General features: G+C 34.1%; 1 protein-coding gene across 1 annotated transcript; it reads right to left on the minus strand.

The window, feature by feature from the left end:
- Positions 1 to 10,188: 10,188 nt before the first annotated feature.
- On the minus strand, positions 10,189 to 11,927 carry LOC108359781 (uncharacterized). Its single transcript, XM_017611801.1, has 2 exons — positions 11,572 to 11,927; positions 10,189 to 10,551 (listed from the first exon to the last, which is right to left on the minus strand). The coding sequence occupies exons 1-2, from the start codon at positions 11,608 to 11,610 to the stop codon at positions 10,189 to 10,191; spliced, it is 402 nt and encodes a 133-aa protein (XP_017467290.1). The 5' UTR covers positions 11,611 to 11,927.
- Positions 11,928 to 13,098: the final 1,171 nt, after the last annotated feature.

Consider the following 13,098-nt stretch of genomic DNA (forward strand, 5'->3'; position numbering starts at 1 on the left):
ATATTCGCGAAAACATGGGCCAAATATAGTAAAATTGCGTTTTTAGTTTTTCACTCTGACGTCAGTAATTTAAAAATGATTTTAAAAAATTCAGAAAAATGTGCTTAGAGAAGAAGTATGGGTATAAAATTAATGCGGAAATTCTATAGAATTTAAACAGGTTCAAGTTTCTGGTGCAGAAGGGCTGGTAACTATTGAAAATGTAATTTTAAAATTTTATCCTTGAAATTTCGCAATATTTGTTTGTGAAAAAACTTTATTTTAAGGACTTATATAAACTCGATAGCATCATCGAATTTCGTCCTTCTAACTTTATCAGCATAAAAAATTACCTACTTGTTCCTGTAAATCCATAAAATCCTAATATTTTTAAATTCTAAAGAAATTTCCTCTTGCACTTGGTATCCAAATTTTTATTCTACGTTGCATTGAATTTTTTAAATAATTTTTGGAATTAATCATATCTTTGAAATAACAAAGTCCTTTAAAATAAATTCTGACGTCAAAGAGAATAAATAAAAACTTATAAAAACTTTAAATAAAAAAGTAGGTTTCAAACCCATTTATTTATTATTTATTTTATAAGCTTCTCAAACAATGTAGAAGTAATTTTGTTTGATATAAGTTGTTGAAAAGTAATGAACATCTAAATCCCGGGACTAATCTTGTTATAACGGGATTGTGATAACGACATCTCGAAAAAACCGGTATCGGAGAAAGCTGTGCACACATTCCGAAAATCAATAAAAACCATATTTAGATTTTATCTCCGGTATTTTTAGGCTGCATCAATTACATAAAAGTAATATATGCCTAACGGAAATACTCCGTAGAGAGGAAACGTTTTGAAGCCTTAGCTAACCGAGAGTATTACAAATATTGCCGCCATTGGCAGTCACGTGCACTGACACGCAAACTCCTCTGAGTTTTCTAACAAAGCAACTAAACATATTTAAGTGCGAGTACGTAAGTATTTATTGTTCCCCAGTGGCGACACCCCAATTGCGTGCAACATGTGTGTTAAGGAAATTTGCAAGTAATAAAATGCAAAAATAAGGGAAAAAAGCCCTTATAATCGCACTCGGAGCGAAATACACAATAAAATAATGTAAATGTAAGTTAGGTTATCAACTTTAATTGGGTGTATATTATGTATACTTCCATAATACGAATTCAACTGTGTACGGTGGCGAAAATATAAATAGGGACGCGAGATTTCAAACTTTTCAGTTAGAATTTTAGAAAAAAATTTTATATGGAATTTTACAGCCTATTAAATTTTAGAGCTTTAGATTTAGATTTTTAGATTAAAATTTAGATACAAAATTCCGTTGATTTATTTTTTTTTTTTTTAATTGCTACCCATTTTTCCTTACGAAGCAGGATCGACAATTTTTTATATGTGTGGAGAAATGAGCAAAAATTGCCAAAAGTCATCTAACTAACTCAAAAAGTTTCTAAGGAATCTAATTAAAAAGCTCAAAATGTTGATGAAACGTTGGCGATGTTTTTTTTTTGTGCAAAATTTTAAATTCGGGCTTACATAGTTTTTATTATATGACGAGTCTTATTTCCATTAAAAATCATTCTAAACAAGGAATGAAAAATTGCCAAAGCTTTATTAAAATTTCGGGTCCCTATTTAAATTTCCGGCACTGTAAATACATATGTATTTATATACGAGTAGAAATAGTTGACTACATAGTGCTACATACTTAAATATAAGTGCTAAGTAATGAATAATTTTATGTTAAAATATGCAAATCCTTTCGTTTGAATGCTTGAGATTAGTAAAAAAATCTATCGGCACTATTGTGTATGACCAACTATTCAAAAGGTTTAGAAATCGTTTGTATGCATGCGAGTAAATTGTTATACATGGATTTATAATGTTAAGAAAATTTATATAATTTGAGTTCAATTTTATTTTAAGGATATGTATTTTCAAGAAAAAATCGGCGGCTGAATAGTGGAAGGGCGTTTTTGAACCGACCTTTGAAATGAAAACAAGCAAAAGTTTTAAGTTTTTCTAATTTTATAAACAGCTTTGATTTTTTTTTTTTAAATAACAAGTGGAACTTACAAAAATTGGCGTTGATTTTTTGAAATTTTGTTGCTAACGTTCTCCCGTATTTTATTTCATAAGAAATTCATGCTTATATGGAAAAAAGTGTAAAAACCTGTCACCAAAGAAAAAATTCTCAAAAATCAACGGAATTTTTTAGCCGTATGAAACTTGCACTTCATTTGACTAAAATTAAATGGGCTACAAAAGTGCATACTCGAAACTCTCTATATATTGTAAATACAAATTTGAAAATTTTGATGGAAATTTTTTGAACTTTTTCCAAGTATAGTTTATATTATAGAATGAACTATATTTTCATAAGCAACACAGTTCAACAAAATTTGGCCGTATTTTATCTCAAAAACGGGGCCGGCCTCATTTTTTTGATGCTGATTTGAATTACATTTACAAAAAAAAAAGAAACTGTTGAACTTTCAAAAATTGCCAAAAATGGCGAATTTCAAAAAAAAAATAATTAAAAGTGTAATTTTGACGTAGTTTTACCGAAGAATAACACCACATATTAATGAAAGTCCAATTCCTCTGATGGATTCTACCTCATGTCTATGGATTGAGTAGAAAGGTGTGAAAAATTAAAAAAAAAACTTTGTAAAAAAATCACTTGCGAAGAACCTGGCAAACTATGGAGGATCGGTGTGATAGGAAATCAAACCTCCAGATGCTTGTGGACTATTTCTGGTGCTCGAAAAGCGATGATAAGAGACAAAAGACTGGCTAATGATAAATCTTAGACATTGGTTTTTTAATGTGGATTTTTTTATGAAATCTCTCTGTTTTTTAAATAAATTCACAGATTAGGATTTTAGTATTTGCAGGCAATACAAGTGGGTGCTCATTAAGATCTGATTTTTTTTTAATTTTTCACTCATTTTTAATCAACTCATCGACAAGAGGCAGAATCCATTAGACGAATTGGATTTTCATTAACACTTGGTTTTTTTCTTCGCTATTTTTTTGCGGTTAGGACTCGATATGTACTAAGTAGTTAATTAAATAAAAAAAAAGTTTTTATTTGGGAGGGAGAGCTAAATAAAATACTGGAGCGGAGCTAGAGCGGAGCCATGAAAGTGAAACCTTTGCTCCGAAGCCCTGCTTATAACCCTTGAGGAGTAATGATGAGATTGTAAATAGGTGGTAGCACAATTCTGTGTATGCCTCACGTGAGTTTCTGGGCGTTTTTATGTTTTAAAATCTCTATTTTTCGGTAAAATAAGTTTTTGTATGGCAATTTTGAAAAAAAATGGCTATTTAGAATATTCTGGTGGAACCATTTAAAAAAAAATCTGCTGTCCAATGTACACAGAAGACACCGAAAAATTTAAAAACGCGAACCCACGGGAACTTTTTTTTTTTTGATCGATTGTAGATAAGGTGGTACGGTCTAATGTACATATGTACATAAGTATGTACATAGATTTGCCCACCCATCGGAAATATGTACATCTGTATGTGCATATGTATGTACATATTTTACATGTTCAACAATGGAAGACATTTCAAGTATTGAGCACGAACGGTAACAAACACTTGGAAATACTTAACTCAAACTGACAAACATTGGCAAGGAGCTGTGTGGTGTGATGTGGATTTTCGCCCACGGCACATCCCTTACATGGCACACCGACCGGCATATGTTGCAGCGGAAGTATGCTGGTAGGGGACGATGAGGCGATGACGATTGTATATACACATACCCTGGGAGGAAATGTGGATCTTCTGGAAATAAATACTTTTCTTAAAAATTTTTTTCTCCAACTCTCCTATAACAGATGTGGTGGCTCCTTGTGAACTTACTGCATCTTATATACGTTACAGCGCGGCCGTATTCCCCAAAATGTGTGCTTTGCTACTGAAGTTATGGAAGACATTGTAATTCAAGCTGGGACTACGACCGTTTCATTTTAGGATTCGAGGCACTTTAGTCAAATCCCAAATCCAAAAATAAAAAAAATTTCTCAAATGAAAGTTGTATCAAATCCTAAATAATATAAAATTATTTATTTTTTCTGTGATTTGATTTATAGAGAAGATCAATTTGATTCGTAATTTTCCAACTAAAAAGACTTTTTTATCTAACTCAAGCACGATTTTAGAGAAAATAAAATTTATTTTTTATTTTGTTGATGAATCAAATCGCAAATAAATTTGATTTCTTATTTAGTCGACGAGCCAAACCACAAATAAATGATTTTTTTTGTCGAGCAGATCGGCTTACTTTGCTTGTCCTGACTAAGAATATGTGCTGAGATCCATTTCAGCAGATGAATTACCTGTCGAGTCACTTGGAATCACTCGATAAACAGCGGCTAAAGTAGCACATTTTTTCTAGTATTCTAAGGATGTCGTATTGCACCAGAGTTCCACAAAAAACTGTTTCGTTAATGCGTTTTCTTTCCTCAATTTTTTCCTACAGGGGGCTTAGAAATTTCCATACTACATACACACATACAATTTCATATGTAGATCCATACATACATTTGCATGAGTATTGTTTAAATGCCGGTAATGATTGCGAAACTCAATTCGTCCTTTTGTTGATGTTGTTTGCAAATGTGTATACGGAAGCCGGCCAGCTTGACTGCCTATAATGGCTGGTTGGTTGGTTGGTTGGTTGATGGTAATGGAGTTGGCGAAAACAAATAAACTTCTCTCACCCGCATTGCCACCTCAAGGGGTAAACAAACTTCGCAAGCAAACGGAAGTGCATAGTTAAGAGAAAAATGCAAAAAAAATAAAATAAAAATCGAGGGATAAAAACATGTTGGCGTTGTTGGCGTTGGTGACAAATGCCAAAGTGTAGAACTGGAGCTTCGTGTCATTTGCGTCGTTTCAACGCCAATGCGCACGTCACTGCCAATCACCATTCCAGGAAAGTTAGTCACGAATGACAAACGGTCAAATAGTGGAAACTGGCAACAGATAGTAAAAGCAAAAAAAAATATAAAAACAAAAACAAAAAACGATATTAGCCCCATCAAGCCAACGGCGTACACGAACGAAAAGTGGAAAAGGATTTTGTACTTGCACTCTGCACAAGTGAAGCGGAGCGGAACGAAGCGGCTTACTGATTGCGTGTGGGAAAAATGGAAGTACCTACATATATGTACATATGTATGTATGTATGTACATACAAATGTTTCGGCAGACATGACTAAGTGGAGATTTTCGTGCATATTTTCAACTTTTCTTTTAACCATTCCAGCCTTTCCGAACAGAATACTAACTACTTAGGACTGTTTTCCGCAATTCGAGTTTGTGAAAATAAGTAGCAAAAAACGCAATGGGTTCACTATCCTATTGTTATGAATACTGCTGGTGGTGTTTATTTGTTTGTTTGTTTGTCAAGTGGAGACTCTGCTAAGCATACATATATCTACACATATATCTGCATATCTACAAATGGCTAAATGCCAAGTCATCGCTATTGAGATGAAGGCAAATACTTCAACGCGCTCAATGCAAAAAAAAATGCCGGAATATTTGGCTAATAGATTATATCCTACACATATCTCTATGTATATGTAGATGTATTTATATATTTATATGCTCACAAAATTTGCAGTTTTTGTTTTCAACTTTCTCAGTAATATATTCGCAATCACACCAAAACACTTGTTTGGCTTTTGTGTGTGCCGAAGAGAATTAACTAAATGCAAAACAGTCAATAAAACTTAAGTGGAATTGTTAGTGGGTTGGTGGCCAATCAAAGCATGTGTGAGCAGTGGTATTTTCAAATTGCATGCCATTGTAAGAATGCTTGCAGTTAAGCACTGACATTGAAAACTTTCGTTGAAGTCTAATTTTATCTTCCTTTATACAGATTTCATAGTCTGCCATCGATTTTAGTTTGGAGTGTAAAAATGCTTTTGCATATGGGTGCTATGAACTGTAAGCTGTAGCCCAACAGACAACAACTCTGTTTTTAAACAGTTAAATGCAATACATGCATTTATTTTCCAAATCTCTACTTACACAGCTCCCATTAACCACCTTTCCTGGCACACCCCAACCTTGCTCCCATAAAACCGAACAGGTATTATTAAATGTTTATTGTATAAAAAAGAGTATCACACACAAAGAGATTTACAGGGCATTTCTGGCTAAGATAGTTGAAAATCTTTTGTAAGTCAATTAGAAGGCAGTAGACAAGATTTTTTGGGCAATTCTGACAACTGTCTTTCAACTCACGACGGTCTTTCGAAAGTTTTTCGTAAGACAATTGTCAATTGTGGCAACTATCTTGAAAGCTCTTTATTATCTTTCGAAAGACTGATTGAAAGATCTGCTAACGAGGGGATCTTAGCGTTATGCTGTTCGCCTTTTAGCAATAAGTTTTTTTAAATTAAATTAAATTAAATTATCAAAATTAAAACAATAAATATTAATAAATAGAGAAAATAAAATTAGAAAAAGAAAAAAAAATTATCAAAAAATAAATAAATAATTCTTAAAAATTTAATTAGATATTTTTAATAAACAATAAAAAGGAAAGAATTTAAGGTAATAAAAACATAAATTGTTCTTTTCTATTTATTTAGTTATTAATTAATCCCAACGGGTTTTTACCCTCCATTCCCGCCCAACCGACACGAGGGGCGCAGTCCGCATGACGTACGGAACGTTTTTTTTTTTAGTTTTTTGGTGCCGAGTAGTGGAAACAGGAGTTTGTTAAGTGTTGAGATCTAAACCTATTCAGCTCCAGAATCAAATTCATCAGCTGATTGGGTATGTTAAAGATAGTATTTCAATTATTGAGAGTGGAAATTATAGTTTTCTTTATAGTAAAAATCGAGTCCGATATGTCAAACGTGCTGGAATGAAAAACAATAAAATCCAGGACATCGGAGAGGAGCGGAGCAAAGGATTTCAGCTGGAGCGGAGCTGGAGCCAAGAGCTAAAAAAAAAAATTGATTTGCTCCTTAGCACAATAGGGTGGTCCAAAAATACATGCGGGAAAAAAGTTTAAAAAAAGGAAAAATATACTCGAAATCAACAAAAGAAAAAAAATTTTAATTTAAATAAAGAAAAAATAAATTTCTAAATTCTAAAGAGTAAATGAAATTTAAAAAATATATATATATTTCTTTCTCACAAAGTAAAATCTAAAAAATTAAACGAAAATTTAACTTAAAACTAAAAAAATATTAAAAAAGAAAGAAAAAACAAATTCCAAAAATTTAAATGAAATTAAAAAAAAATTTGTGTTTAAACAATAACAATCAAACCATTAAACAAATTGTATAAAAAAGATATTAAATTAAAAAAGTAAAAAATACATAAAATAAGTTTCTAAAAATTAAATTAAAATAAAAAATAAATTCGTATATCATTTTTAAAAATAAAAAATCGGAAAAATTTAATCAAAAGAAAAAAATGTTATAAGAAAAGAGAAAAAACAAGTCTTAGGAAAAAAGCTCTCTCATTCACCACTCGTGGTGCAAAGCTATGTTGAGAGAAACCACTTGTAAATCCATCAGTCGCAGTGACCGAGTAGGTACGGCGCAGGCAGGTGGTCCTTAAATGCATGAAGCATAACTTTACATTAGATTTTCTAAACCTCAACCCCCACTTCGATGATAGTACTAAAGTCGAAGAAATCACATATAAATTTTGGTCGCGATCGCAAACGTTTAAGGCATCTCGCTCAGGGAACAAAGTTAAGATTCCTCTGTGGGGACTCAAAAAATTAAATTTTTTCATGTATGGACACGTTCAAGTTATACTGGGGCAAAGTCAGGAGGTTGAGGCCATTGTCGGTGAAAGGTTTCTTGCAGGTGATTCCATTAGCGAGAACGATATTGCGGATGAAATCAATGTATGTACAGAGATGCCGAAGAAAAGCTGCCAGAAAAGGCAAAGTAGAGTAAGGGAACCCGGTACCACAACCTCCTAAGAAGAAAATTCACCATACCCCATGTTTTATTTAACAGTACAGTGATCGAATACGTACAAAAATTAGGTTTAATATAAACCTCGGACCTTCTAAGATTTCAGTCTCAATACAACCTTAACAAAACGGAGAGCAAAATTACATATGTTCATAAATACAAGTTAACACAAATGTTCAAACTTCGCCAGATATAAGTAAATTTATCCTGTCCGCTTAATTAAAATATGGAATAAATGTAGATGCAAATCAAAATTCCATTAAATTTATAGTGCAACGGCCACCTCGATGCACAATTACAATGTTGCTATCTACTTGCCCGCGCCGCGTGCAATTTTCGTAATTTCCCAATGGCGTTTTCTAGCAAACGCACAAACATACACACATACACACATACATATACTCTCAATGTGTAAAATGTATAAGCATGCTTCGAAGTTTTGCCCAAGAAGTAACCAAATAAGATTTCCAACTACATACATTTTTCTTTTACTCTTTTCTCCCAAATCTGCCGGCAAAGGATATTAAAAGTGTCTACATACTACTTTAACCCTTTTTGTACTAAAAAGTATTTTATTACATTGCTATTTGCTTGCATTTTACGCGCAAAACTAATTGTCCAACAGTTTCTTCAAGCACCGCCGTTAAAACAATTGTTGGCTCGCCTTTGCACTTGCTGCCTAGCAGCACGCTGGCTACTCTGCAGCTGAAGTAAAGCGTGAAACTAATTTTGCTTGAATTTGTTTATACCTACTGCAATTTTTAATCTCTCACTACGAAAGTTTTCCTTTTCAACACAATTTCCATACTTTTGGAGGGCTTCGTTGCGAGCAAAGCTGTGAAATGGGCAAGCAAGCCAGTCGCCAGTCGTAGGAGAGACGAATAACACTTTGAGTAGCCGGATTAAGAGGCAACAAACTGCGGCAATTGCTGTACGTTTTCCTATTTTTGTTACAATAAAATTAAATAAAAAATAAATGAAATGAAAGAGTTGGAAGTGCAAAAAAAAAAAAAAACGCAAGTAACTTAGTGACGCTCGGTGTAAACTTTCGGCTCTTTAGCCAGATGCTTAAAAGATCCTTAAAACTTCACACAGTCGATTTTAAGCGCTTACACCTGCACTGTTGTCTGTGTAGTTTTGAAAAAATATGTATGTAGTTATCTCACTTTGGAAGTGAAAAGCATAAAGTGGTTATGCTTGATCGGGTTTTATTTTCTCTATTAGGCTGGATCACCAAAAAAGTGTATAGCTATCACACTGCTTTTATAGCATAATTCGAGTTAATTTGGAAGCAAATTTTTATGACGTGTTAAATTTAAAAAAATACACTGAGGGAAAAAAAATTTAGAATTAAAAAAAACGTGCTAAATTTAAAAAAATACGCGTATGAAATGCGGAATGTAATATGAGTTTTTTTTTTGTAGTATGGAAATTAGGCATTTGGACTTACAGTTGCCTGAGCTGACGCTGGGTTTTCAGCGACATAAATCTTATCGCTCAGACTATGTATAAAATTAGATTAAGGCTAGATTATAATAGCTTAGGTAAGGTTAGACAGTCTACTAATTTCATAAGTCCACTCGGTGACCACAGATGGCCGATGCCTATTTTGATGGTCCCAAGAAATTTTCAGTAGATATATTCCTACATGTACTTAAACCAACGCTATCTTTGGTGAGTCTAGATAAACTTTCCTTCAGCCGTGCCGTGCTTGTTTGATTTAGAGAGCCTCCTCAATGAGTATTGTATGAATTTTTTCCTGCAAGGAAAACTTAAACGTATCCCAGCTTAATGTATGTATGTTTATGACTTTGCATTTGTATATACAATTTGTAATTGCGTATGTGCATATGGATGTACATAGTTATATTCAATACATACGTAGAAGTTGCATAAATTTAACAATCTACTCCTCCTCTTTTGTGTATATTTACTGACAAGCAGAGGAAAAGACCACAGAAAATAACCTTTGACTTTCTAACTGGAAAATTGACTACTTTAATTGTCTGTCCATAAATTGAGTGTTGCATATGTATATTTTAAACGGATTTAGCTGAATTTATACTCCAAGCATAATTTAGATGTGTACAAGAAAGTTGCTCAATTACTTTCGAAAACTTTTTTTTTTAATTAAAAGTTGGAACATAGCGTTTTTTTTCTAAATCTTACTAATAAAAGCAAATATGTAGTTAAAATAGAAATATGTTTGGTTTAACTTACAATTTCTCGCTGCAACTTGGCTATATTGAAATTCGCCTGTGCCAAACGTACACTCAACGTTGCCACATCGCTGGTCAATTGCGCTCGCTCGCCAGTATTTCGATCCACCAATTTTAATAGCTTATCCTCCAAGCTCTGATTTACCTTTTGCACTCGCTTATGCGACTCATACAAACGATCATATTTATCTTGCCACGCAATTACACTGTCCTCCAATTCAAGTTGACGTTCCGTATCCTGTATACATGCCGTTTCCATGGCTACTATTTGATTGTGTTTTTCAAGTAAAGCCTGCTTTAGCGCCTCAATTTCGGTGGTGGCCGCAATCAGATGCGCTTCACAATGGTTGTTGGGCTGAAATGATGAAAACAAAATATTTGAATTGAAACAATTTAATAAAATAAAATATTGTAGGTTTGTGGTGTAATATGAATTAAATTGAATTCAATTTTGACTATGCGAAATGGTGTTTATGGAGTTTTCGTTTCTACAAAAAATGTTGCCTTCTCATTGCGCTCTTCCTAGTAGTTGTTCGTAGAAGGCAATGAGAAGGCAACATTTTTCGGTATGAATAAAAACGCCACTAGGTTGGGTCAGATTAAGCAGGCGGCTCTGAGAAGAGTTCACTCGGAGGCCACAAAGGCCCATTACGATACCCATTGGGGTTTCCCCATGCCTCTGGAGGCATGTCTTTGAACCATTTCGATTCTCTGGCGAATCCCAACAATCCTTCCAGTGGAGCTATCCCTAAGGTATCCAGGCTATCGAAAAAATGGTCCTCAAGAAACTTGAGCCGTTTTCTTCGGAGTGCTGGACACGCACAAAGGAAGTGCGGGACGGATTCTACCTCCTTCCCATCTCTACAGCTTCTACAAAAATCGTTATGCGGTGCTCCGAACCTGGCGCTCATATAGCCAATGGTCCAGTGTCCCGTTAGTATTCCTGTGAGAAGCTTAACGTTTGGCTTTGACAGCCTTAATAAACTCCTTGTTCGTCGTTCGTCGAGCCGTGGCCAGAGCGGGCGCGATATCATTCAGGGGTGTGCAGGTTTTCCCACCTGCTGTTGGTGACTGCCTTGGTCACTCTCTCGACTTCCGAAAACAGGAATCGGGGGGGAAGGGGAGGTTTGACGATCTCGATCGCTTCCCCAAGCCCCATTTCAGACCCCTTTCTAGCACATTCGTCCGCTTCCTCATTTCCTGGGACGCCGTTGTGCCCCGGAGCCCAGTAAAGATTGATTATGTGTTGCTGTAGAGCTTGTAAGTTGCCAGGAAATCAAGCCTTCTTTAAGATTTTTGCAAAGCGCAACCTGAACAAAAATACATACAAAACAAATTTATTATTTTAATTGTTGTCTTTAAATTTTTTATTTACCTTTTTCACAATGAGATCTACTTTCCGAAGATATAGCATGCAGTTATTTCATTTGCATATATGTATGTATATATGTACCACACTACTTAAAACCAAACCAAACTAATAGCGCTAAATATAATTTTTACAATTTTATCTGCGGTGTCGTATGCATCAATAGCATAAAAAAATAAACCAAAGCACCCGAAAATCTTACCTAAACACAAACACTCAGATTTATGATCGCATCTATGGTCTTTATTTTTGATTTTTGTTTAAGCGCGCCACAAAAAACCAACGACTAAACTCCGCAAGGGTTTAAAAAATTTTCGACTGTTATCGGTACTAATAGACGCGTCAACTGACACTACAAACGATTAAACTCTTGCGATGGCAACTGTTGCTGCCGCCATCTGAGCTGTGCTGTTTAGCTACAGTGATAACATTTTTTTTTTCCTGCTAGTACATAGGGAAAGAGGGGTATGAAAGTGAGTAAAATTTATATTTACATACATGCCAGCTATGTATGTATGTATATCTGTGGAAAGAATGAAATATTTTTTTATGGGGAAGCAGAGAGAATTATTAAGGTAAAAACAATACACAAATCTCGCTATACGTTGTCATCGTAAAGTTCAAAGATAACAGTAACTAGCACCAGTGGCAAAAATTGTGAATGAACAAAAAATAACACATTTCGATGTCATCTATCATTTTGGAAGAGCAATGAAGAGCAATATCAAGCCAACGAAAGGGATTCTGTGTGTATGCTTAGCATTTAACGCCTCAAGCTGATAAGCTGAAATTATAGCAAATGCAATGACATTTCATATATGTACATATAGTATAGAACTGATATATGTAAATATGTACACAGCAAAACAAAAAAGGGGCTAAGAGCTCCAATGAGTGATGGAAATAAAGTATCATAATAATGATTATGTACATTAGGGTCGTCCTGACTTCTTTTTTCAAGCAATCCCCAAGAACTAAGTAAATAGACCCGATTTTTTTTTTTTTAAAGAGTTTAACATATAACCGACCCGCGGTCGCACAATGGGCCAAGATTGGAAATAATTATATTTGTTTTAAGTGGCGATATGCGTTAAAATAAAATGATTAAGCCATTTATTTTGGATGTTCCCTTCTAATATTATTATAAACATATGGACAAAATTTCGAAGTCGAGTATTCAGCGGTGAGCATTTTATGGCATTTTTGAAGCGTTTTTGATGCTAGGTTTGTATGGGAGGTATGGCCTATTTTTCGTAGTTTTCTTGATTTATGTCCATAAAAGTCACATAAAAAACATTTACGTTGTACGCCAACACCTTCTACATACATTAATAAAAAGTACTTCCCTTCAGAAATCTTCGAACTATAGAATTATGATGCATATTTAACTTTAAAGCTCTGAAAGTATTCAACTCGGAACATGCTGTGTATTTTTCGACCACCCTAATGACCGCGTGTTTATATTATGCATATACATGTTTATGTAAGTATGTTGTTCATATGTATGTAAGTATAACGTGTATGTATGTATAT

Source organism: Rhagoletis zephyria, unplaced genomic scaffold, assembly GCF_001687245.7.
Source record: "Rhagoletis zephyria isolate East Lansing unplaced genomic scaffold, Rhagoletis_zephyria_1.1 Rzeph_scaffold_00459, whole genome shotgun sequence".
Lineage (NCBI taxonomy): Eukaryota > Metazoa > Arthropoda > Insecta > Diptera > Tephritidae > Rhagoletis > Rhagoletis zephyria.